General features: G+C 41.7%; 1 protein-coding gene across 1 annotated transcript in view; it reads right to left on the bottom strand.

Annotated features, from left to right (window-relative positions):
- Window positions 1-342: 342 nt before the first annotated feature.
- LOC141011449 (nectin-2-like) overlaps window positions 343-23,120 on the bottom strand; it is an 82,167-nt gene continuing 59,389 nt past the window's right edge. Inside the window, exons 7-10 of the mRNA XM_073484610.1 lie at window positions 4,350-4,485; window positions 4,109-4,166; window positions 3,879-3,965; window positions 343-2,084 (exon numbers count right to left, since the gene is read on the bottom strand). Coding sequence (XP_073340711.1) covers window positions 1,878-2,084; window positions 3,879-3,965; window positions 4,109-4,166; window positions 4,350-4,485 — 488 coding nt within the window. The 3' untranslated portion in view covers window positions 343-1,877. The remainder of the gene's footprint in view (window positions 2,085-3,878; window positions 3,966-4,108; window positions 4,167-4,349; window positions 4,486-23,120) is intronic.

The following is a 23,120-nucleotide window of genomic DNA, read 5'->3' as shown; positions in this document are numbered from 1 at the left end:
AGCATCTTGCAGCTTCAGCCTTTAAAATCTAGAGCCCTCGCATGGACATATGGAGGTACTGCAGCTGCAGTCTGATGATGCAACTGTATGCTTATAACCTCTCCTATTACTTACACACAAATATTATTAAGTCATAAAATTCATAACTAAATAAGCAACCAAATATTCTGTCTTTTCTTTTTTAAATGTTAGCATGTGCTAGTGACAGCTGTAAATCTACTGGGCTAAACCTTTCCATACTTTCAGTCCATACTGCTGCCACATGGTGAAATGGTGGAATTACAACCGGAGTGAAAAATGTCTGCAGCTGCAAAGAATAAAGAAACTAATCACTCAGGTCGACTGATTTGATCAGGATCATAATTTAACTGTTTATTGAATCAACAAATGTCAACATGATTTTAAAAATACAATTCTTGAAGAGTAAAATAGATTCAAACTTACATCATTCAAATAAAGAGAAAACAAAATCACTTATCTTGAAAGGCTATTTGATAAAACAAACTGGTTGGCAATAAACACACAGAGACACATTTGGGTTTATGATGAAAAAGTCCTGTTTAACCCTTGTCCCTGATAATGGACGGATGCATCAGGCTCCGTTTCAACCCCTGTTTGAAATTCATAAAAAAAAAAACTACTTAATCCTCCACTAGAGAGATGAGTTGCAACAGATTTCATGGACATAATCCAGATTTATCCTAATCCATCTGAACATGCTGGTAGACAAAGTGAATGATATAAAAAAACAAAATAGGCACAAAAGTTTTCAGTGTTGTAAAGTAACAGATATCCCCCCTAAAATGCAGCACTTGTTTAAGGAACTGAGAATTGTTTAAGTATGGCTTTTAAGTATGGATGCAAGAAAGTAAATAAAAAATAAAATACAATATTACAGCTAGAAAAATACAGGCCAATCATGTTCGATCAGTCAGCAGCTCTTAAATTCTGTTCCCTTCCACCTGAGTTGAGCTAATTGTCACTAAATGTTCACAAGGTTGGCAAAGGCCAGATACAGAAGACACAAGAAAAAAATATCAGATATGAAACACAAATATCTAAGCAACTGTAATATTGCGCCAGCAGTTAAGCCCCATCGCTGTGGTTTACCCCCTGATGTCTACATGGTCTGTAAGTTTCGTCTCAGCTCTGCACGATGAACTGCAACTAATAGCTTCTCCACAGGGCGCCTGTTTTACACCGACTTTGTGCCAGCTGGCTTTGGAAACCAACAACAGCAGACAGATACGACTAGACAGAGGTAACATGTAATACCCACAGATTGTGCTTTTGTTAACCAAGACATGTCTGTAACTATAATGTATGTGTGACAGCCCCACATTCGATAATGCAAGGCAGTTCAGTGTTAAGACTAACATCAGCTCCATGCTCCTGAAATACAACAGTGATCCTTGACTATAATGTCACATTCAACAGCGTATTTAGAACAATCCTGTCTTTGATTTCTCTATGATTTAAGAATTGTAATTTCATTATATTCCTGTAACTGTGTGCTGCAGTTGTGCATACAATATATTAGCAACATTTTGTATCTTGCTGGCTCAAGCTATTCAGGGTTTACAAATAGCCACATTCTAAAAAAAAGAGAAACACACACCTGAACCTGATGATTTCATAGCACATGCTACTTGTAACTTGATCACAGACAAATTTCTCAAACAAGAAGGCAAATCAGAGCTCTGTTTCTGCAGCACAGACTTGAAAATTCATAGCTAAGCACAAAATGTTCACATTCACAAGTCTTCACACTTTTCCGTCACAGAGCTCCAAGTTTTTTCTCTGCAGAAATATTCACTCACTCAGTCATGCACACATATTTACACACGAACGCACACACGTGGCTTCTCAGCATCTGCTCACACAAACATGGCGGGCGACACAAAGCTATCCCCACGGTTGACATTGGGGCCCTGATGATAGTCCTGGGGGTCGCTGTCTGTGCGCATGTAGGGAGGCGGGACCTCGTTGTTTCCGGGATCATCCCAGCCAGAGGGGGCAGCAGAGTAATAGTGGTCCCTCACGTCATCGACATTAGCCTCATCATCATAGTAGGCATCCAGGTCCTGGCAGCAACAAGACAACAGTAAACATCATCCTTTATGTTTGATGAAATATCTACCCCAGGTTCACTAGGTTCTGTTTCAACAGCCTCAGGTGCACAATGTATTCTTGCAGACAAAATGTCATTCATCAGTTTTCTGAAAGGCTAGAGCATGATACAGCAGTTTTCTGTCCATATTTTAAGGTAAAGTTGTATCCAGTGGTGGAGTATTAAGATCCTTTACTTAGTAAATAATAATAAATAATGAGAACTCTACTGTGAAAATACTCCACCGCAAGTAGAAGTCCTGCTTATTTAAGTGTGCAAGTATTATCAGAAAAAAATAATTCATGCAGAAAAATGATCCCTGCCATTACCGTTATATAATATATGATGTTTTTGGATTAATGTTACTGGTGCATTAATGTTTATGCTGCATTTAACTACTTTATACATGGCTGGGCGGTTTAATCTACAGCAATGCATCATTTTCTGTAAGATCATGTTTGTAGTGGGGCTGTCTTGTGTAAACTACGCATCTCTAGTCAATGCATTTTATAGCTATTCCTAGTTTTAAATTGATTATTTAGCTTAAAATGTTCAATTTCAAATTTAGAGGTAGATAGTTTTTTACTGGACAGATACGGAAGGAAAATATTTTATCTCATAAGTAACTAGTTACTAAAGCAGTCAGATAAATGCAGCAGAGTCCGAAGTACAATATTTGCCTTCGAGATGTAGTAGAGGAGAAGCAAAAGTTAAATACAAGGGAAAGACTCAAGCACTTCTAATCTGTACTACTATGTACTCAATATAAGATTCGGTGATCTCCTACCGAGAGGATCACCGAATTTCCCGAGAGGGGAAATTCGTAGGTTACAGCATAAAAAAAGTCCCCTGGATTCTGGTGAAAAAGTCCAGATATATAGAGAAACTTAAAGCTGCACTATGCCACGTTTTTGGGGCCTATGAACAGAGACAGAGATCTTGTTTAAAAACTACTATAAAAGGCACATATTTACATTTGAGTTTGTAAATGACAGAGCAACACAGGCTTGTGTTTTGATTTAGGGCAGGGTGAGAACAAAAAGGGGATATTGCCCATCAGGAAGTTACTAGATACAGTACTGTGATACATTCCAGACCTGATTATATCTACTGTACTTTAGATGTTTTGGCTTGAACAATTCAAGTATTTATACCAAACAAATCTCCCCTTATCTCGATGAGTGTAATAATGAGAAAAAAAAGAAGAAAAAACCTAATCATAATCAATTCCCCTGGATTGTGGCTAAACACTAAACTGTAAACCACTGTTATTGTATCCTCAAGCTTCAAGCTAATTGGTATATTTATAACTGCAGTTGTGCAGTGACACACACCATTACCCAAAGTTTTAGTCCCCAGACTCTGACTCACTGCCCACAGACACAGTGCTAACTAAATGACCATTCACACTCCTGAGAAACAATGAGATTGCAGCTCATCCACAGCCTTCCTCATTTCATTCTAGGGGGATGGAAACTCTAATAAGAAAATGAATAAATAAAACACACACGTCTTAATTTATCCATCACTTCACAAATTGATGACAGTTAAATTACTGTAGAAAACAGGAAACAACCTCAGATACCACCCTAATGAAAGCAAGATGGCCAAAAGATGATGTACTGAAGAAGAGTTTGACTTGTTTCCATTTTGACAGAAGCTCACACTGATTCACACCATGATTCACATAATGAGTAATGTACATTTGAGTTACAAAATTTCTGACTGTATGTCCCCCTCTGCTTTTTAAACCAACATGTTCCCTTACCGTGACTGGCTCGGCACTCTGGGTATTGTAGTATTCGTCCTGCAGCGGTGTGTTCTCGACCACAGGGGCATGAGTTATGTTCAGCTCCTACAGACAGACAGACACACACGTCAGTACATTTCAGGAGATATGATCCAATCTGTTAGCGTTGCTATGTGTAGAACAACCTGACAACTGTCTGGTTAATAACACTGTTGTCCTGACAGGCATTTGTGTCGATGGTGACTCACCCTGTTAGCAGAGCTGTTGGTCTTCTTAGGAGGAGGGGGCTTGTACTTGGGTGGGCCGCTAAAACGCAAACACACGCACACAGAGCTGTCCAGTGAGTCACAAAAAAATGAGCCATGCAGACTGGCATTTCATTAAATGGACCAATTTACAAATAACACACAGAACAAACACCCAGACGTGAAAAACAATAGTGAAGTGAACTGCAGTCATCCACGCTCAGTCAGTCAAACAGATACTCACTCTCCGTTGAGTTTGTTGTTGCGGTGTTTGCGGTACATCGCTATGGCTGTTCCGATGATGGCCAACAGTATTATGACTCCGATGATGGCTCCTATGATGCTGCCTGTAGTGGGACCCTTCTCTGGAAGACGAGTACCTGCAAAAAAAAGACGAAAAGAAGAGAGAAAATACCATAAGACAGAATCAGAGGTGGACCTGACTGGAGGGCACTACGAGAGTCCAATTCATAACAGAGCCTTACTTTTTAAATATGATTTAAGAGAACGGTTCACAACGGTTATGAAACCTCAAAGTCATGTCTACTCAGAGATTCTCATCACTTGAGATTCAGACTGCGACACTTAACTTACTTTATTAAAAAACAGAGGAGATAAAAACCATGCATTATTATTCCAGATGAAAAAGCAACAATTAAAAGGAATAGTTGGACATTTTGGGAAACACACTTAAATTGCTATCTGGTATGGAGTTAGAAGAGAAGACTGATACCACTCTCATGTCTGTCATATGAAGCTACAGGCAGCAGCATGTTAGCTTAGCTTAGCATAAAATGGCTTTTAAAGACTACAAACAGCCAGGAAAAAATTAGTATCGGTGGATCTGATAATATAAAGCCATACTGCTTTCAAAAGCAAAGCATCTATGCACATTGATACAGCAGGTGGCAACATGCTCCTCTAAAATTGGTTTGCATTTTGTCAATAAGCACAGAAGAAGAAAACGTGCGGCACGCTGTTGTCATGACGTCAAACTGCTGCACCAGTTTGACGTCATGAAAAAAAATTCATATCATACATCCCTTCAAAACGTGATTATATGAAAATCTGATTTTAGATCAGGTTTTTTTTTATAGCTCTGGTAGTTTTGATTCTTTTGAATGCTGTAAATGCGAAAAAGTATCAAAGTATTGATATTTTTGATAACTTGCAAAGGTAACAAATCCACCTACTGGCACCTCTAAAGTTCATTAATTATCATGTTACATCTTGTTTGATTAATTCGGACATAAAAGAAGCGAGATAATAACAATTTGTTTAAAGATGGTAATGTGCCAGACTACTTCTTGGCTTGGATCAGCAACTTCCTGGAGTCTCAGCTAGTTGCCTGGCAAAGGCTCAGAACCAATAAACTGATATGAGACTGGTATCAATCTTCTTGAATTATTCGTTTAAAGAAGAACAAGAAGAAGGCTGTGGGATGCGGCCGAAAGCAATATGCTCTCCCGAGATTAGGAATTAACCTTGACGCTCATATTAAAGAAAAGTCAGAGAAAGTTTTTTTTTTCTTGAACAGAACTACGTTTTCTAATTTTCCTATTTTGTTAATCATCTTACACTCCCTAATTTATCCTCAGACTCCCTCTCAGAGCCCTGCCACCCATGTTGAGAACCACTGATTTAACAATATTAGAAGTCATGCAGTGTAAGAGTGGAGGTAATATAAAAAAGTTACCGTACACTGTCAGACCCATGACTAAGTGTGGTCTTGAAAAAAAGAAAAAAGACTCAGGAGTGAGGATGTGTATATTAGCGTGTGTGTGTGTGTGTGTGTGCAACACTGTGCTAGGGAAGTACAGAAAGGGTCTTGATTAGAGCGTTGAGTCACATGGGTGATTAAGGCGAACCAGAGGAATCATGCAGAGGTTCCACTAATGAACCATGACCACACCGAACATCCACTGACACACACACGCACAGCGCATGCACGCACACACACCGTGTGTTTACTGAAGGTGCAACCCGGCTCATTATCCCCTCGTATTCCATGGGGATTATGCTAATGAGGGGGCGGTAAAGGGCAGAGAGGATCTGAAGCACATTTGATGAGAACAAACTCTGGTCCTAGTAATTGGAAGGGTCATGATTGAATGTTGTTAGTCCTCTAATTACAATTCTCCTCTAACAATAGACTACTTTGAATATCTCCTAAAAAAATTCATTCTTTCACACTTACAAAGTGTCCTAATGATCATCTCTTTCCTCATTACTTATTACAGCCCAGCAAAACGTCCTCTACGGCTGACCCTACATGTTCTCCTGTGAACACGAGCTTTGGTTTTCCTCTTTCTTTCATGCTTTTTTTTTTTTTATTGTGCTCAGTAATGGCTTCTGCGCTCCACCTACAGAATGGGCTTTATAAACATTACTTCTGAGTCATGTTATTATAATTTGGGATTTTTGTTGTACTTGATTGAAGACATTTGAAAGTAAAAACATGGGAATGACAAAATGAAAGACATGAAATTAATAAAAATATCAAAGTGGATCTGAACCTTCAGTATGAAAAGCACCTTAATCCGCTCAGTCACAACAACAATCACTAAGCTTTCCAACTATTTAACAATGAAACAACGGGGTTCTCTGAATATAATAAATAGAAATTCGTCTTTTGATGGGCTGAACTGAGTTAATTATGTTGTTTGGACTTATTCTGTGGGGTACTAAACAGTTTTCCATTGTTAAACCTAAATTGCTCATACCTGGGGACCAAAACCAACACGTGGAGCTGTCATTGTATCTGAAGTAGTTTTCTGATTCTGAAGCGACACAAACATGCCATGGCACTCAAACATGGAGAGAAATATGTGTTTTATTCTGAAGACGGAAATCAAACAGGAATCAACTTTTCCTTTAAAGGGTAACTCCACCAATTTTACACTTTTAAGTGTGTTAACAGGTCTTGGGGAGTACACTATATATGAAAAAGTAGTATAAAGCCTTTTGTGGCTGATAATCTGATAAATGGCCTCCAGTGATCACTCAGTGGCTAAGTTGCATTGTGGGTAATGTAGGCACCAGGTTTTGAAAAACAGTCTACTGGTCTGGCATTGCACTCGTCATTATGGATAGTTTTGAAACAAATGATCAAAATCAATACAGCATTGCCAGAAATATCACCTTTTTAATTCCCTTTCCTTTTCAAAACCTGCCGCTGACATTACCCATGATGCAACTTAGCCATTGGGTGACATCACTGGAGTGACTTGAGGGAAAAGTATGATTCCTGTACCTTCCCAGTAATTTAAACAACGCTTTGTTAGTAAGATATACTTTGTTTAAACCGATCAATGAGCAAAAATCTGTTCAAATCAGGGTTCGGTTTGAATCACATGCGATGTACAGTAGACTTTATTTTGTGATTATTTCAATACAGTGCGAATTATAGGGTTTTGTTTGTTCCACTGCAGAACTGCATTTATATAAGAATACTCGACAGAGATATTAGTACTGTAACAAAGGATGAAGATATTCTCAAGAATATTGATTACCTCGATAAAACCCAAAATACATCTCTCCTTAATGGTTATGTAAAAGTAAATGAGAATTCCCTGAACTCAGTCTGTTCTGATAATAAAAAGTAATCGCCAAAATATCAAATTGTAATGTTGTGTTGTCAGATTTAATTTTGTCAATATCACATAACGCTAGATTTACAACAAGAAGCTTATTGATGGTTTCAAACACTCGTGTAATAAAGAGACCAGGACAAGCAGCGATTACGCTGGAGAGGAAATTCAGGCCAGGCTGCAGGAAATGAAAACTAATTATTCATTCAGCAGTCTGACTCTTAAAAGTGTCTAAGCGGGAGCTTGTAAAACATACTTTTGTTTCAGCTCATCCATAAAACGCCAGACTCTGGGTTATAAAAGAACAGAAAATGTGAACTTTAAAATGAGGAATGCTAAATAATTAGTCAGATTTTTTTACAAGGACTGTCATAAAAGAGGGTGGAGAACATTTTACTGTGGCATTTTCAAAGTTATGATGGCTCTGCAGATGGAGTGTTAAGTAATTTAATAGGACTGAGGGATGATTTGTACAGAAAAACACAAAAGATTAAAAGAAAGACTGGGTGTCTGCACAAAAGCTGAAGCAATTGAGGCGGACTGGATGTGAAATATTAGCAGGCATTCAGGCTCTATTACATTTCCAACTGTTGCAGCTGAAATTTGGCATTCGACACAATACATTTTACTCACATAAATTCAAATCCATGTAGTGTTAACCGTCTGCCACATGGTGGTGCTGTGTCTCTTTAAAAACAAATCACTGACCGGCTACAGGGCAAATTCATTCTGAACCCGTACCTGTCTCGTCTTTCGAGTGTTTTTGTGTTACTGCTTCCTCATTCCAGTGCCGTGTCTGTTTATCATCACACCGCCCTCCTCCATTTTGGCTCCCGGGATTTTTTTTAAAATGAGAGCCCCCCCCCCCCTTTTTGGCTTTGCCTTATCTCACGGGTGTCATTATCCAACCAAACTCATTTTCACTCAGCAGGTTTCAGGTAGAAAGCTGCTCCTTCCTCTCAGATAACCTCTGAAAGAGAAGAGAGAGCTGCTGCAGGAAAAGAGGCCAGTTTTAAGGATTGAGGTGCAGTGATCATGTGTGAATGACTTGACTCGAGAGCGTGCCCTCTGTGTTGGCCCTGGACACCAGCCATGTCTTGCACTAATGAAATATCCCAGACAGAGAGAGGGAGCGTGTACGTGTACTGTACGTTTGCCGAGCCCGGTTAAATCCCTGCAGCTCTTCGCCAAGGACACACAACCAGACACGCACCTACCCACACACAGAGCACCTTAAGACCATACACCCATACAAAACATGAAATACTCAGTCTTGTATCCACACATACATCATTGTATAAAGGAGCAGCTGGCATCCTCTGCTGTAAACTCATCACTCAGTCTGACGTATTTACACAAACACACTGGTCTGCAGCGTGCCCTTTGTCCTGCTGCCTTTCACATGCATACACCAAGATGCATACATATTTAAACATAAAAATAGACACAGAAACAAGCGCATATACAAAATAACACAAAATATATTTCAGTGGCGCCCTGAGGCTGGAGGCAGCTCTGCATCTGCCACCCAACCATGTGTGTGTGTGTTTTAAATTCACTGTGAATGAGAAGATGGTCCACAGTTCAAACTCAGTTAAAGGTCAGCTCCATTCTTGTCAGCAGATCAATGCAGGGGACCATCTAGTCCGATACACATCTATCTCTTCCTATATGTGAGCCCTCCATTGCTCACCCGTGCCTGCCAGGCCAGCCAGTCAACCATAGACGACCACTCTCCCACGGGGCGCAGATGAGGGGGGAGGGATGGAGTGGGAGTGGAGGGAGAGGAGATGGGGTTGGATGGTTGGCTGACACTGTCTGAAATTACCGCAGACCCACTTCAGCAAAGTTGAAAATACCACCAGAATCTCTGGAGTTTTAGGATGCATGGCTGGATACTGGCCGCAGCTATGCAGCCGATGGTGAGACTTTTTTTTTTTTTTTCAGATTTACCTTTATATTCTCTTCATTCCTGTCTGGAAATACTTTTCAGGAGACGGATCATAACTCCTTAGAAAACTTGGTGCGTATGAGTCACTGACGGGAAAAGCTCAAATGAGGAGCGAGTACTCAGTGAAAGAGGATTCGGTGAGAGATGAGTCAAGTCGAAGCGGCGGGGTCCAAACAGAAGAGTTCGGGAGAGTGACAGTGAGAAGAGAGGAGGTGAAAGGAGAGGAATCAAACATGGGGGAGAGGGTGAGGCAGCATGAAGAGCCAAGTGAGATGAAGGCTGTGATTAAGAGGCTGGCTTCAGATAGGTTCAGAGGGATTTCCCGGCCGCTGCCTGCAACTGGCTGATCACAGGCTGAGGGGATGAAGGAGAGAGCGGGAAGACAAAGATCTCACATCCCTCTCTTTTCCACTCAATCCCCTGTTCTCTCTTCCTGTGTGTTTACGCCTCTCCCTGAAGGGATTAAGGTTAACATGCTGGCCTATCCTCAGCTTCCCCGCACAGGCCGGGTTTTTGCTGCATTTATCTCTGCCTCCTCCTCCGCTCTCCTTCCATCCATCCCTCCTTCACTCCATCCCTCTTTCCTGTCATTCCCGCTCCATCGCCAGTGTAATTTGGTATTCGCTTGTTTGGCCCGGTAATACGACAGCACAAATCTGCAGCGTCTCCCTCTGCATCTCTTATCTCCTGTGCCTAACGAGTAGAGATAAGCCTGTTTTTATTACCCTTCCTGACCTCTTCCACAAATCTGTAGACACACACACGGCATGAACACCCACACACCTACACAAGTTTGAACAACACAGACTGCCTGCTAACCAACCTGAAATTCAGAAATTTTCATCTCTTCCGGAGTGCTGCAGATCCACTGGAGAAAAGGTTGAGATATACATGTGGTTGGTCTTGGCTTAAAGGATTAGCAGGCCACTGGTCACTAGAAAAAACAATCCTACTGTAGCTGAAGATCAAATTCAATCCTAATGGGTTAGCTTGACTTTTTAAAAGGGACAGTTGACCAAAATATCCAAAGCCTGAGGCTTCCTGCTGGCTCAGCGGGGCATAGCCTTGGCCATGTGGTGGTGACGTTGTGAGACTGTCCCGCTTGTGAATTTCGCTGCTTGTCATCTTCCCCCTTTTATCCACCCTTACATCTTTAGTCACTCTCCAGTATGCTTTTCAGTAAAGATAAAAACGTATATTTAATTATATAAATCCAAAGTGTTTGATCAACCTACCACCATTAATGGCTGTGAAGGAGCAAACATTTTTTTTTGATTTCGTATTCCTTTTAATACGCGCAAGTTTTTCTTTGTTGTTTTTGAAGATGTCAGTGGAAACTTGGAGGTTCGCCCTTAATGCAAAGTTTGGATGTAACGAGACCGACAAACTGGTTTCAGATGAAATCCGAGCCTTTTGAACTCAGCTGAGACACAGGCTGCAGTACCACCCGGGCACAGAAAAACACAAGGCTACAGCAGAGTGCCTGGAGATGAGATTAGGGCCGAATGAATTGATGGCCTCTGAAAGAGATTAAGATAAAGAACAGTACATGTAATCTCATTGCTCACTAAGAGAAAAGAGAAATCCTAGCCTTTAAATTCTGAGGTTAACTTGGTAAAACACGCACCCTATCCATCTATTGACGCATTCGCTCAGATTGAGCGGTGCGTATACCTGCCTAACGCTCCGGTAAAACAGTAACTCAATAATCAACCGTGTAGATAACTGCACAGAACGGAGTGAGAAGAAGATGAGAGGGAGCGAGCAAAAGGAGGCAGAAAAAGAGGAGAAACAAAAGGTAGCAAAAATAGAACAAAGTGAAGCTTGTGGCTACACTGTCAGGGTACATACGTGAGCTGCAGGCCTGAGCCTACACACGCGCACATCTACACCTACGCACACACACTTAAATTATTCAAGATCAATGCACGTGCTTCAGTGTTGAGTGCTGCAGCTACCCCTGACATTAATTTTATGGCAGTTGAAGACCTGCTACACCCACTACCCCAATTACGATCGCCATCACTGTCATTTACTATTCACTGCACTCACGATGCCATTACAATTCATTTCAGCGCAAAACAAATCAGATCAAATTGATTGTGCCTGTCTGGACAAGATGACCAGCTGATCAGCTCAGAGAGGAAAGACCCTACTGATCTGACAGAAGGAAACGCTGACTGAATTTTGAGAGTGAGTGTGTGTGTGTGTGTGTGTGTGTGTGTGTGTGTGTGTAAGATGTTGTTGCCAGGCTTTTTCGGTGATGCTGGTCATTTCTAATCTACTGTGATTCCGGTGCATTTCAACTGGCTGAGGATTAAAATCATGTCGCTGACACTGTGTCCGCGTGTGCATGCTGTGTGTGTGCGTTCGTATGTATGCAAGTGTGTGTGGGTGCGTTTTGACATTTTAAAAAGCTGTGTTGTGGTAATGTGAAAACTCTGCATGGTGTATGTGTGTGTGTGACGCTGCTCTCCCTCTCCCTCTCTGGGGAGACAGTGTGTTCCCTGCCACAGTGCATCAAAGCACACTCAGTTGCCTTGGGAGAAGGCAGGAACTCTCTCTCCATCTCTTCCCCTTCTCTCTCCCTCTCTCTCCCTCTCTCCATGCCTCCATCATCCTCCTCCCCTCCCATCTCCCTCTCCTTCTTTTTTCTCTCTGACAAGGTCGCTGTTCGCCTCTTGCTGTCTCCCTGTCAATATTTACAGTCCACTTTACACTGGCACCGAGGTGGTCGGCTGCAGCCAGCGGAGAAAGCGGGGCTGCATTAGCCAAATGTAGCTGTCCACTCAGGACATGAATGATCTGTTGTACTACAAGCAGCACTCTGTTTCTCCCTCTGCCTCTCTTTCGCTCTCTCTCACACACATACACAGATAGGACGGTGGGAGGTAACAGGTAGAGCCAGAAACAGCACGCAGATACTTAACAGAAGAGTAAAAAGTGCTCAAAAAGCACAGGTCAGGTTCTTATCACATCCATGGTAGCACATAAAATGGCTAAACCTATTTTAGCACTTTTTATTATTACGTATTAACCAAATTATGACACATTACACCACTGTCACAAAATTAAGGTGGTGAAATTAAAATGCTACATGTATATTTAACATAATAATAACAATAATAATAATAATTCAGAGTAAGAATAATGATAAGAGAAATTATTCATTAATGCAAATATGTACTGATTATCATAATCTAGTACATAGAACATTACCTCTAGGGATACAATTAAATGGTACAATCTGTTATCCGAATGCAAACCAAGGTTAACAGTTTTTTAATCATCAGTAATGTTTGTAATACATAGCGGTAAAACACATCTGTCATTTTAAATATGACTGACGCACAAAGTGCTGTTTTTGCCATTAAGTGAAACTGTTCTGTTTATGCTGGAAGATACTGTTGAAAACAAACTTCAGTTAATTTTTTTTTAACTGTGTTAGACTGTTATGTATTACATCAGAAAATACTCTTTATACATACTGTATTTAAAAAAAAACCCCATAAATAACTAATTCAGTTAATTTTTAATCATAACTGACTTGGGATCATTAATTTTTACCACATAATTTTGTAGAACAACTGGAGAAGGCAATTTCTGAAGAAATTGTGGTGTGTTGTGTGGTGTGGTGTGAATGCTGCTGGAAGTAGCGGCTGAAGGAGTATGAAAAGTGGAAAACGTGTCATTGCTTAAATAATAGCTGGAAGCTAAACTGTATAGATGGTTTGAATTTGTATGGAGAAGCAGCTGAAAGAATATGAAGAGTTGTAAAAGTGGGAAAGAGTCAATTATTATGAGTGGGAAGTTGAACTGATCTCACAATGTATCAATAGATGTGCAACATTAGTAGGTTTTAAAGGAGTTTCTGGCTTACAGAATAAATTAGCAGATAAAAGTTAAAAAATTGTGTTACACTGTTCCATATTACAGCAGAAACTATTCCAATACAAGTTAATAAATCATAAAAATGTATTTTTCCCTCAGTCCTAAAAAAAACCTAAGGACTTCTTAAGTAAAGACTGTTCAAAATTTTAACAAAATGATCATATTTGCTTTCTCGATGAGAGAAAAGATCAATACCACTTTTATATCTGTGTATAAATTATGACCTGGCAATTAGCTTAGCTCTGTTTACCATAATGACTGAAAGCAGTGGGAAACCCTGGCTCTATCTGAAGTTAAGAAAACAAAAAATAAAAAATGTGTCTATCCCTCTGAAGCTCACTAATCAAGATGTAGAATGTCGTTTAAACTGCAAAAACAGAAATGTAGAAAGACGGATTCTTCACATTTGGAGAGAGCCTGTTTCCCCCTGCTTCTCTATGACAAGCTAGGATAGTCACAACCTGTTTCTATAGCTCCATAGTGCACACACACTTGAAATCTGTTTGATCTTCACATCCAAGTCTCTGCAAGAAAGCGGGTAAGCGCATTTCTCAAAATGTCAAAATCTTCCTGCAAATGTTAAAGTGAAAATTTCAAAGGCCCTTCCAATAGCAGCAGGTGTCCTACATATTCTCTGAGTGTAACACATAAGAAAACATGTTTAAACCTGAAAGTAATCAGGTTTAAACTGATTCTGATTCTGATTCTGATTCTGGTTATTACAGTAATCTTTAAGATCACATTAGATTATTCAGCTGTAATGGAAAATGACTTTGGAAGGTAACTTACCCACCTGTGTAAACACTGTAATTCACAGTAAATGTTGCAATCTGAGAATATCCTCTACCCCTACCTCCTTTACCTCCTGATGCCTTTAGGCCCCACATCCATCTTCTTGCCCTGCTTTTTCCGCTCTCCTCAACCCACCCCCCCACACCACTCTCTCCTCCTCTACCAGTGTCACTGCGGCCTTGAGGCCAGGCAGTCAGGAGCAGCTGGTATGTTTACCTGCCCTCCTAACTACTGCTAACCTCTGGCTAGAAGGGACTCTCACCTCATTACCCACCACTCAGCCACACATACAACCTCAAACTCTGCTAGCCTCTTAGATTTCTCCCCTACAGTCAGGATGCTACACTGTAATAGCCTCCATGTACTGCAATCTATTCAGCTGCCTGCTGTGCAGCAATGTTAGATATAATGAGAAGGGGAGGGAAAAAAAATAAAATGTCTAGGACTTGGCTACTGCTCCTTGCCTCCCTCTTTCTCTAAAGCGCAGAGAGTCAGTGCGTTCATTTCTCTCAACTCTCACCGACTCACATGTGAGTGCTCATCATGTCGCCCTCCTACCAAGTTCCTCACACAGACTGCCAGAAAGGAAACGGCGCACAGAGGAAGAGACAGAGATGGTGAAGGAGGGGAGAGAGTGTAGAACATATAGGAGAGAACATAGAGAACTGAGAGAATAGAAGATTCAAGCTGCAGGGTGGAGACGTAGACGCTGAAGATGTGTAGGGTGGGGAAAGGAACTGAAGAATGAGTGAAAAAATGTGGCACAAGAAAAGTTGCGCATGTCCCGCTCATTCAGCAAAATAATATATAAAAGTAATGATCCTCTTTGAGAAGTTGCTCTGGTTTTTGTTGGGATAATGATTTCCCTTCAAGTGTTGTTTACCTGCTGTATTGTTGACCGCAAAGTAGGCAGCAAGAAAAAGCCTTGCACGGAGTCCTGAGAGTGCCATAGCAGTAATAGGCCCCATCTCTCCCTCAAACTGCCTCTCATCAGCCGCTGATTAATGACACACAGCGCCGTAATGGCCCTGCGTGCTCTCCACATTCATTCACTCTCCTCTTCATCCCGTACCCCTGGAGAGAAACCGCAACAATGCGAGCTGTCGAGACACCCAAAAACTACGCTCTCGTCGAACTGGAATTCAAACGCTCATTAAGAAAGACGTTTCCTCCATTGCCATTCAGTTATACATTGCCACTGGAAGCGGGTGGACAGAAACAATAGAATACAGAAGAGACGGGAAGGTGGGGAAGAAAGCATTCACAGTCCAATTTATCTGTACGGGAATAAAGAATGGTTTCATTAGTGTTTAAATGCGGTTGATTGGCTGCTTGGCAATGGAGTGCTGGTGATTTATGCAATGGTAAAAAGGATGCAACCTGTATTCTGGCACAAGATGTACGCACACACTCTCACTACACACTTCAAACCTGCGCCTCTGGATATAAAAACAAACTGTTGTTGGAAATCAGAAATGTGTTCCTCTTTTGATTCGAGGCAACTGCTGTACATGTGTCAGAGTTGTCAAAGGTCATCACTGTGTCTGTTCTACAGCTCTGTCAGCTATAAATCACAATACAGCGCCGCCGTAGCGCACTGGCCAGAGTCTTTAAAGTGCAAATACAAACATATAAATGTGAGCATGCATGCTGGCAGGCACATGTGTCAAATCTTTTGCACAAGCACATGCACGCAAAGATCAGCATGCAAACGTACGTGCTTTCCAACGCACGTGCACAGATGCAAATATTCACATCTATGGACACGCTTCAACCCTCACACGTCACGCATGAAAGATGTCAAACTGCCATACATACATCAAACGACATTACGCCAAGTAGCCGCCGTTAAAAACCCTCGAAGCATCAATAATAAATCTACATTCTCATCCTCCACCGTGTATTGAATGCACTGGAGGCGACGCCACTGATCTCATTGTTCCAAACCAAGAGCGGTTGCAGGCGCAGGTTAGTTATTGGAAATGCTCTTTTATGCACTGTTGCTCTGAATATTCAGATATTACCAAACTCCTCAACCTCCTCCACCTCTCATTGTTGCCTGTTCGGATCCTCCTGCCTTCCCCGCTCTGCGCGGGGGCGTCTGTTTATCACGGAGTGTGTTTGTGTTTGTGTGTGTGCTTCACAGCAGCAGCGTTTATGTTCAGTGTGAGTGTGTGTGGGGTAATCAATAGTGTTTTCTGTGAAGGACACTTGGGAGCAGATTGAAACCCAAATCCAAGCTGGCATGAAAGACAACATGACAGAAACACTTGCTGTTCAACCTGAAGGGGCTCAGTGTGACATCTACCCTGACTGTTGTTGAGAACGCGCGCGCACACACGCGCACACACACACACACACACACACACACACACGCACACACTCCTTTACACACACACTTAGACACGCCTGTGAACCCATGAGAGTGTCTTCAAATACAGTTATAAACATTTACACACTGCTACATCAAAGCAGACAAACTAATGAGTTATTGACCGATGAGGGTACACACAAGCATACATTGCACACCGCGTTGCATCCATTGCCTGCATGACGGACGTGACCAGAGTCGCCATCACAACTAAGCGCAGTGTGCTTTAATGAGTGTGTGTATCTGCGTGTGTGTATGCCTGCCTGCCTGTTTGTGTGTGTCTGTGAGTGCTTGCATGCATGCATGTGCTGGGCTCACTGTGTGTACACAAGTCATTATTAGAGGTTTAGTGTGTGCTCACCAGTCAGTCAGGCTCCAGTCAGAGGAGTCAGCTTAAGGGCTCATAGCAGCTCCCTGAGGAGACACTAAATACCATCAGCCGTTTAAATCCATCCATGACCATTTTAAATATGCAGCACACACTCACTCCATTTTTAATAAGTGCTCTGAGCAAGACAGAGGGAGAAAAAAGGAGAGGGAAGAGACAGAGAGAGAGAGAGAAAGAAGTGGAGAGGGGGGGCAGACTTAAGCAGAGGCAGAGGGGGGGATATGAGGGGGGAAAGGAGGAGAGCGGAGTCTGTTGCATTGATTTCTTGGCAGTTTGGCACCGGCCCTGATTCGCCTGGAAAAGCCACAGATGTGTCAGAGCCAGTTAGGCACGCCAGAAGAAAGGGAACACGCATACACACTCGACTAAGTCACATGCATGTACACACACAGCACATGTGGAGACAACATATACACACACAGACACAGGGTACACAGGGAAATACTCATAAATAGAGAGAGAATACTCAGCGTGCTCTCAAAGTGTCTGCGAGTGTGCATGGATTACAAAAGCACCTGTGTGAAGTGAGAGCCGGAGATGATGCAAGAGGTTTTGATGCCTTTCTGAGGGAGAACCAGGCATTTCTCTCTGAAGGCAGTCAAAAATAGATACTATTACACACACCTAGATGGGCAGTAAATTTCTCCTTAATCCCTGGCTTAACTTAGCTCAAAAAACCTGTCGGCTCTGCTCAGCTTTCAAAGCACACCTGACTGTGTGCGGGTGCATGCACAGCCCGGCAGAACAGCGGGCAATAGTCGGATGTACATTTTGATCTGAGGGCGGATGAGACATTAGGATCAAAGTCGGGGAACTGGAGAGAATCAACTGATCTTAGCTCAGAATCCATGAGCAACCTCCAGACAGACTACCTGATTAGCTAGGCATTTGTGGCCTATATCCAGCATGCAAAGGTGAAGGGAATGTTGATGATAAAGCCTGGGGCATAATTTTATCTAGGTCCTCTTCAAGGTCAGATTGGCACAGGTTTAAAGTGCTTGATTTCCACTGGGGTCACCTATGTTACTGTAAAGCGCTTTGACAGATGCATCCATCAAATATTTGTTAGATCTATTAAAGGGGCACTGTGTAAGGAGAAGAAATTCAAACTAATTTTGATATTTACAATATTAATGAAGCTATAATACAAACTCTAAAATGTTTTCCATAACTGAATAAACAACCTGTTCTCAGAGGAAAATTAGGCCCCAAGAACACAGTTTGAAGTAGACATAAACAAAGTAAAACATTATTAAATAGTGTTGACCTTTGTTTATTGAGTTTATCCAGTCATGAAAACAAAGAGTTTGTATAGGCATTAAAAAAAAAAAAAAAATCAGTCAATGAAGATCTTTATCTTTTGATTAAAATGTCTTCCCCAAACCAACATTGTGCACCTTTAAGGCAAAAGAGAAATATTTGCTAAAATGTAATTTATTTCATGAGTGAAAGAAAAACAAGTAATTTATGCGTTTGCTTGTACATTGTTCAAACAATTTAGATGAAGCTACGAAGCATAAAGAGTAGACTAGTATTTGACCTAGTTTCAGTTTGACTTTCTTTAGTAAACTGTCAAAATAAGAATTGCAACTTTTATTTTCATTCATGATTAATCGGCCCGTTGGATTCATGTTTGGCCCATAAAATGTCAGAAATGTTCCCAGAGCCCAAACTGTCATCTCTAAATTGCTTGTTTTGTCTAACCGAAAGCCCAAACCTAAGATAAAAGTTTGTTTTCACATCCAGGGAAGATGAAGAAAAGCAGAAAAACTCTAATTGAGAGAGTAGGCTGCATTCGGTATTTCTGTTTGGAAAAAAAGACTCAAAGTCATTTAATTTGCTGCTCATCAACAAATCAATTAATCAAGAAATTCTTTCCACTCCAGCTGAAATGAAAAACTTGGGGGTTTTTATTGAAGCACTTGTCACTTAAGGCTTAGATTCTACAGCCTAAGTGGCTGCTTTAAACAAATACAAGAGGCTATACAGGAGCTACTTGTATCCATCTTACATACACATGACTTGCTTTTTCACCGCCTATCGAGTTAATGATGGAAACGACAGGTGCAGGCTGTGTGCGAAACACTTGCCACCATTTGTGTAAATCCTTTATGTCAACAGCATTCACTCAGCAGGAATGATGTCATTCTAAGTATAACAGAAGAGCCTAACACCATTTCCTGCACACATACACACATATGCAAACACGCACATCTATGAAGCTCAATCCCTCTCGCTCCAGGTGACAGGTGTGTCACAGCAGTGTGGCAAGAACCTGGTGATCCCACCCGACAGACTGAATGACTGGTTAGTCAGCTAGCAGGCTGACTCACTGACCGGGAGAACGGGAGCTCACTCACCGGCATGCTGGCTGCATTGTGCAAACACAAAAGAAGAATAGGGTGAATGTGTCGCTCTGAGTTTACACACAGACACGAGCGGAGATGCTCAGACACACGCCTTGGCACCTAAGATGCAGATTAGACATGGTATGTTTATTACCCTCTGTGCCACAGACGAAACCGGTCCCGCGACCTCCGTTCATTTGGCTGTCAGTAAAGACACAATAGGACAGTCACACTTTCTTTGACGCGCCACTCTGGAATGTTAATCACCACAGAAACCCATTATCTTCACATCCTCTCGTTCCCTCCCTCCATTTGTCTTCCTCTCCTTTTAAAACCTGACAAACTCATTGCTCGTTACTAGAAAGTACCATTGTTTCATTGAGCGCACATGTAGAGGGAGACAGAGACATGAGGCAGGGGAGATAAGAGGAGAGGCAGCGGAGAGGGGAGGCCTGCCTGACTGCTGGCATAAATTGGGGATCATAAAAAGTGTCGTCCCGGAATTAATCTGCGAAGAATGAATAAAGTGAAGTACCGCGGGGAGAGGTGTGTGTATGTGTGTGTCTGTGTGTGTGTGTAGGTGGTTCTTCTTGAATCTATAATGAAGACACATGAATGGGAAGGAGACATGAAACGCACAATTTTAAAAATGCATTCATAAGACTTGATGATCTAGGCGCATGAGGATGTGTTTGGACATTTATTTTCCTAAGCGCGTGTGTATACAGTACAGCTATTGTTTTAATGTTCTAAGTGTGTGTGTATATGTGGGGATGCTATGTGTGTCCGTGCCTCAGCTGTGACATACTCCTTGCCTCTCTCTGAGCCGCAGCGCCTACAGGAAGTGCCACATACATCATGAATTTTATGCATAAGGCTGAATGTCAACACTGATGCATAATTTTTGCGGTAAAATGCTAAATGTCACCAAACACCAGGCTCTGTTTCGACTGACGGCGGGCCCCGATTCACCAGAGGACACGCTGGCAGCCAGCAGTCGCCACGCCAGCCGTCACACCAGAACTGAAAGGCTACGACTGCACTGTACGCAGCTGTGGCAGGAGTGGCAGAGTAGGCGACAAGCACAATCGGGGGACAAGGAGGGTAATGAAAGCAGATTTGAAGGAGAGGGGAGACAAGAGGAAGGTTTTTTTTGCATTTCTGTTCACTTTTTTTCCCTGCACACACACGCATTTACAAAAAGAGGCAAAAGAAGAGAAACAATATCACCCATGCGTTACATGATTCAATTAATTAACTTGTACTTTCACCCTCGAAGGCTTAGTGAAGTCTCTTATTCCTCTCTGTCCGACAGGATCACATATTAAAAGGGGCGATTCATTAATTTTTTCTCTTACTTGTGGTAACCAAGAAGATAGTTTGGGTTAATTTGGCTTAATTCTGTTCAATCAGTCTCAGATTTCTACTGCCATCCCTGAGGCCCCTGGTATCAATCGGCATTCTTCTTATTGTGCACGCACTACTATGGGGTCTCAATATACAACTTGGAGAAGTGGAGCTGGATGTTTGCACTAGATCACTTTTGGCGAGGGGAGACTTTATAGCAACAGTTGCCGCTTGTAGGGTTTGCTTAAGCTATCAGGAACATGTAGCCCATTTGCATACACATGTCATGGCTTGGCTTGACTCTGTTTGCATCTACATTACAACAGGGCTACCCGCTTGAAGGTGTTGCTTTAAGTGACGAAAAATTTGTCTTGAGTCGATGATGTTTAAAAGCAGCGTCCTGTTTACAGCTTATTGCTTGACAAATGGAAACTGAAACTGACTCTTTCTATGATGATTTTTTTATCCTTGTAGGTCAGAAAAAGTGATTTAAAAATCTGTGACATCACCACAATGTAAAGTCTATGGGCTGAGTGGGAACTCGTGGCGGGGCTAGTAGGAGAAACTCTACTGGACATATTAAGTGGGCCATATAACCAGGAAGTAAACCCAAAAGTTTTTCGGTGAATGCGGTAGGCGAGCAATTCTCATTGGACTGAATGGGCGCCATCTTTGGGTTTACTATCTAGTTCTATTTAAAATCTATGGAAATGTATCTAGAAGAAGAAGAGTAAGCTACAATTTGTACCTAAATGATGACAAAGCCCATCTAATGTCACAAAGAACGAGCTCTGATGTGGTCGGGGACGCTTTCACCCGACTCCAGAGATCGTCCATCTCGGGCGTGACTCAGCACAACTAAAACCGTAATGAAAACGTAAATCAAAGCCACATGGTTTGACTTGGAGAAGCAAAAAGCGCCATTGGAAAAGCCCTAATGAATGTTTTAAGGAGCACTGGATGGTCAAAGATGCTCCATTCATTCATTCATTCATTCATTCATTCATTCATTCATTCATATGACAGCACATGCATGAGTCGTTCTCCTCCTGAGCTGTTTAACTTCCTGCTCGCTCCTCGCACACATTTATGGGATAGAATTATTCAATCCCACACCTCTTCTAGACTTTCCAAATGAAACTGGACCAAATGGACATTTTAACATCCACAGTTTAATCATTTACTCTGATAATAAAAAGAGTCGTTTTGTTGGGTTTGCAAGACTTTGGTATTTACAGCCTTTTCTTTCCCAAATGATTGTGTATGAGAAAAGTGCTTTGTTAGACAGTGTGCTCATTGCAATACCACATGCAACCATTACATCAAAATCGTTTTGGTTTTTTTCAGCCCAGTTTGGTTCCCTGGGGCTCGAGCAGAAAGAAGTTAAGTGACTTTTCACCACGCAAGAGGGATTTTCTGCAGTCACCCTGTACAGATTTACACCTGGCTGAGATCTAATCATAATGCACATTAGGACCATTAATTTAAAAGAAAGTAGTTCACAGCGTATACTATTCAATGGGACGTGGCTACACTGAAATACCTCCGAGCCTGGACTAATAAAAAAATCAAACTATCTACATAGCTGGAAAGCAAGAGAGGAATGTGATAAGATGCTTTTTCATTATTGAAGGGAACTGACCCTTTAACATTTTCTAATATGTCTTTCGTTGTCCTCACCACTATTTTATACTCATAACAGCCACAGGGGAGGGAAAAAAACAATACAAGCACAGGAACAGAAATACACACACAGACAGAAAAACACACAGGGAATGTGAGGACAGGAGTAAGAGAGGATGGAGAACGAATAAGTAGCCAGTGATGCAGATATACAGCTTTAACTCTCCCTCCGAGGCAGGAGACCACCAGCTGAGCTCCTCAAAATGAAAAACTACTCTATTAATATCTATGTGGAGAGCTGGCTTCAAATATTTTCACATGCACTAAGATACACATAAAGTGTGAGTGTGCGTGCGCATACACAAGAACTCACGCAATAAGAGCCAGCAACAGTTACATAAAGAAGTTTGATATTCTTGCATTTTAAAGTGCTAAGTTTGTACTTATGACCTTTAAGGTTGAAGGGGTGAGTAATGAGGAGCGAGGCGACTGAGCCAGGCCCGCCTGAGAGGCTGCTGAATGAAGGACAGGGATGGAGGGATGGGTGAGAGGAGGAGATGGCAAGAGAGAGAGAGAGAAAGTAAGAAAGAAGAAATATGAAGGCACTGTCATCTCATTTTTCCTCCCTCCGGCTCCCCCAGCTGTTGTTCTCTCTCCCTCTCGCAATCACTTTTCATTGTCACTCATCCCTCCAATCACCCCTCTAACCACTTG

The sequence above is a fragment of the Pagrus major genome, chromosome 17, assembly GCF_040436345.1.
Source record: "Pagrus major chromosome 17, Pma_NU_1.0".
Lineage (NCBI taxonomy): Eukaryota > Metazoa > Chordata > Actinopteri > Spariformes > Sparidae > Pagrus > Pagrus major.
This window is presented reverse-complemented; position numbering and strand designations above follow the sequence as displayed.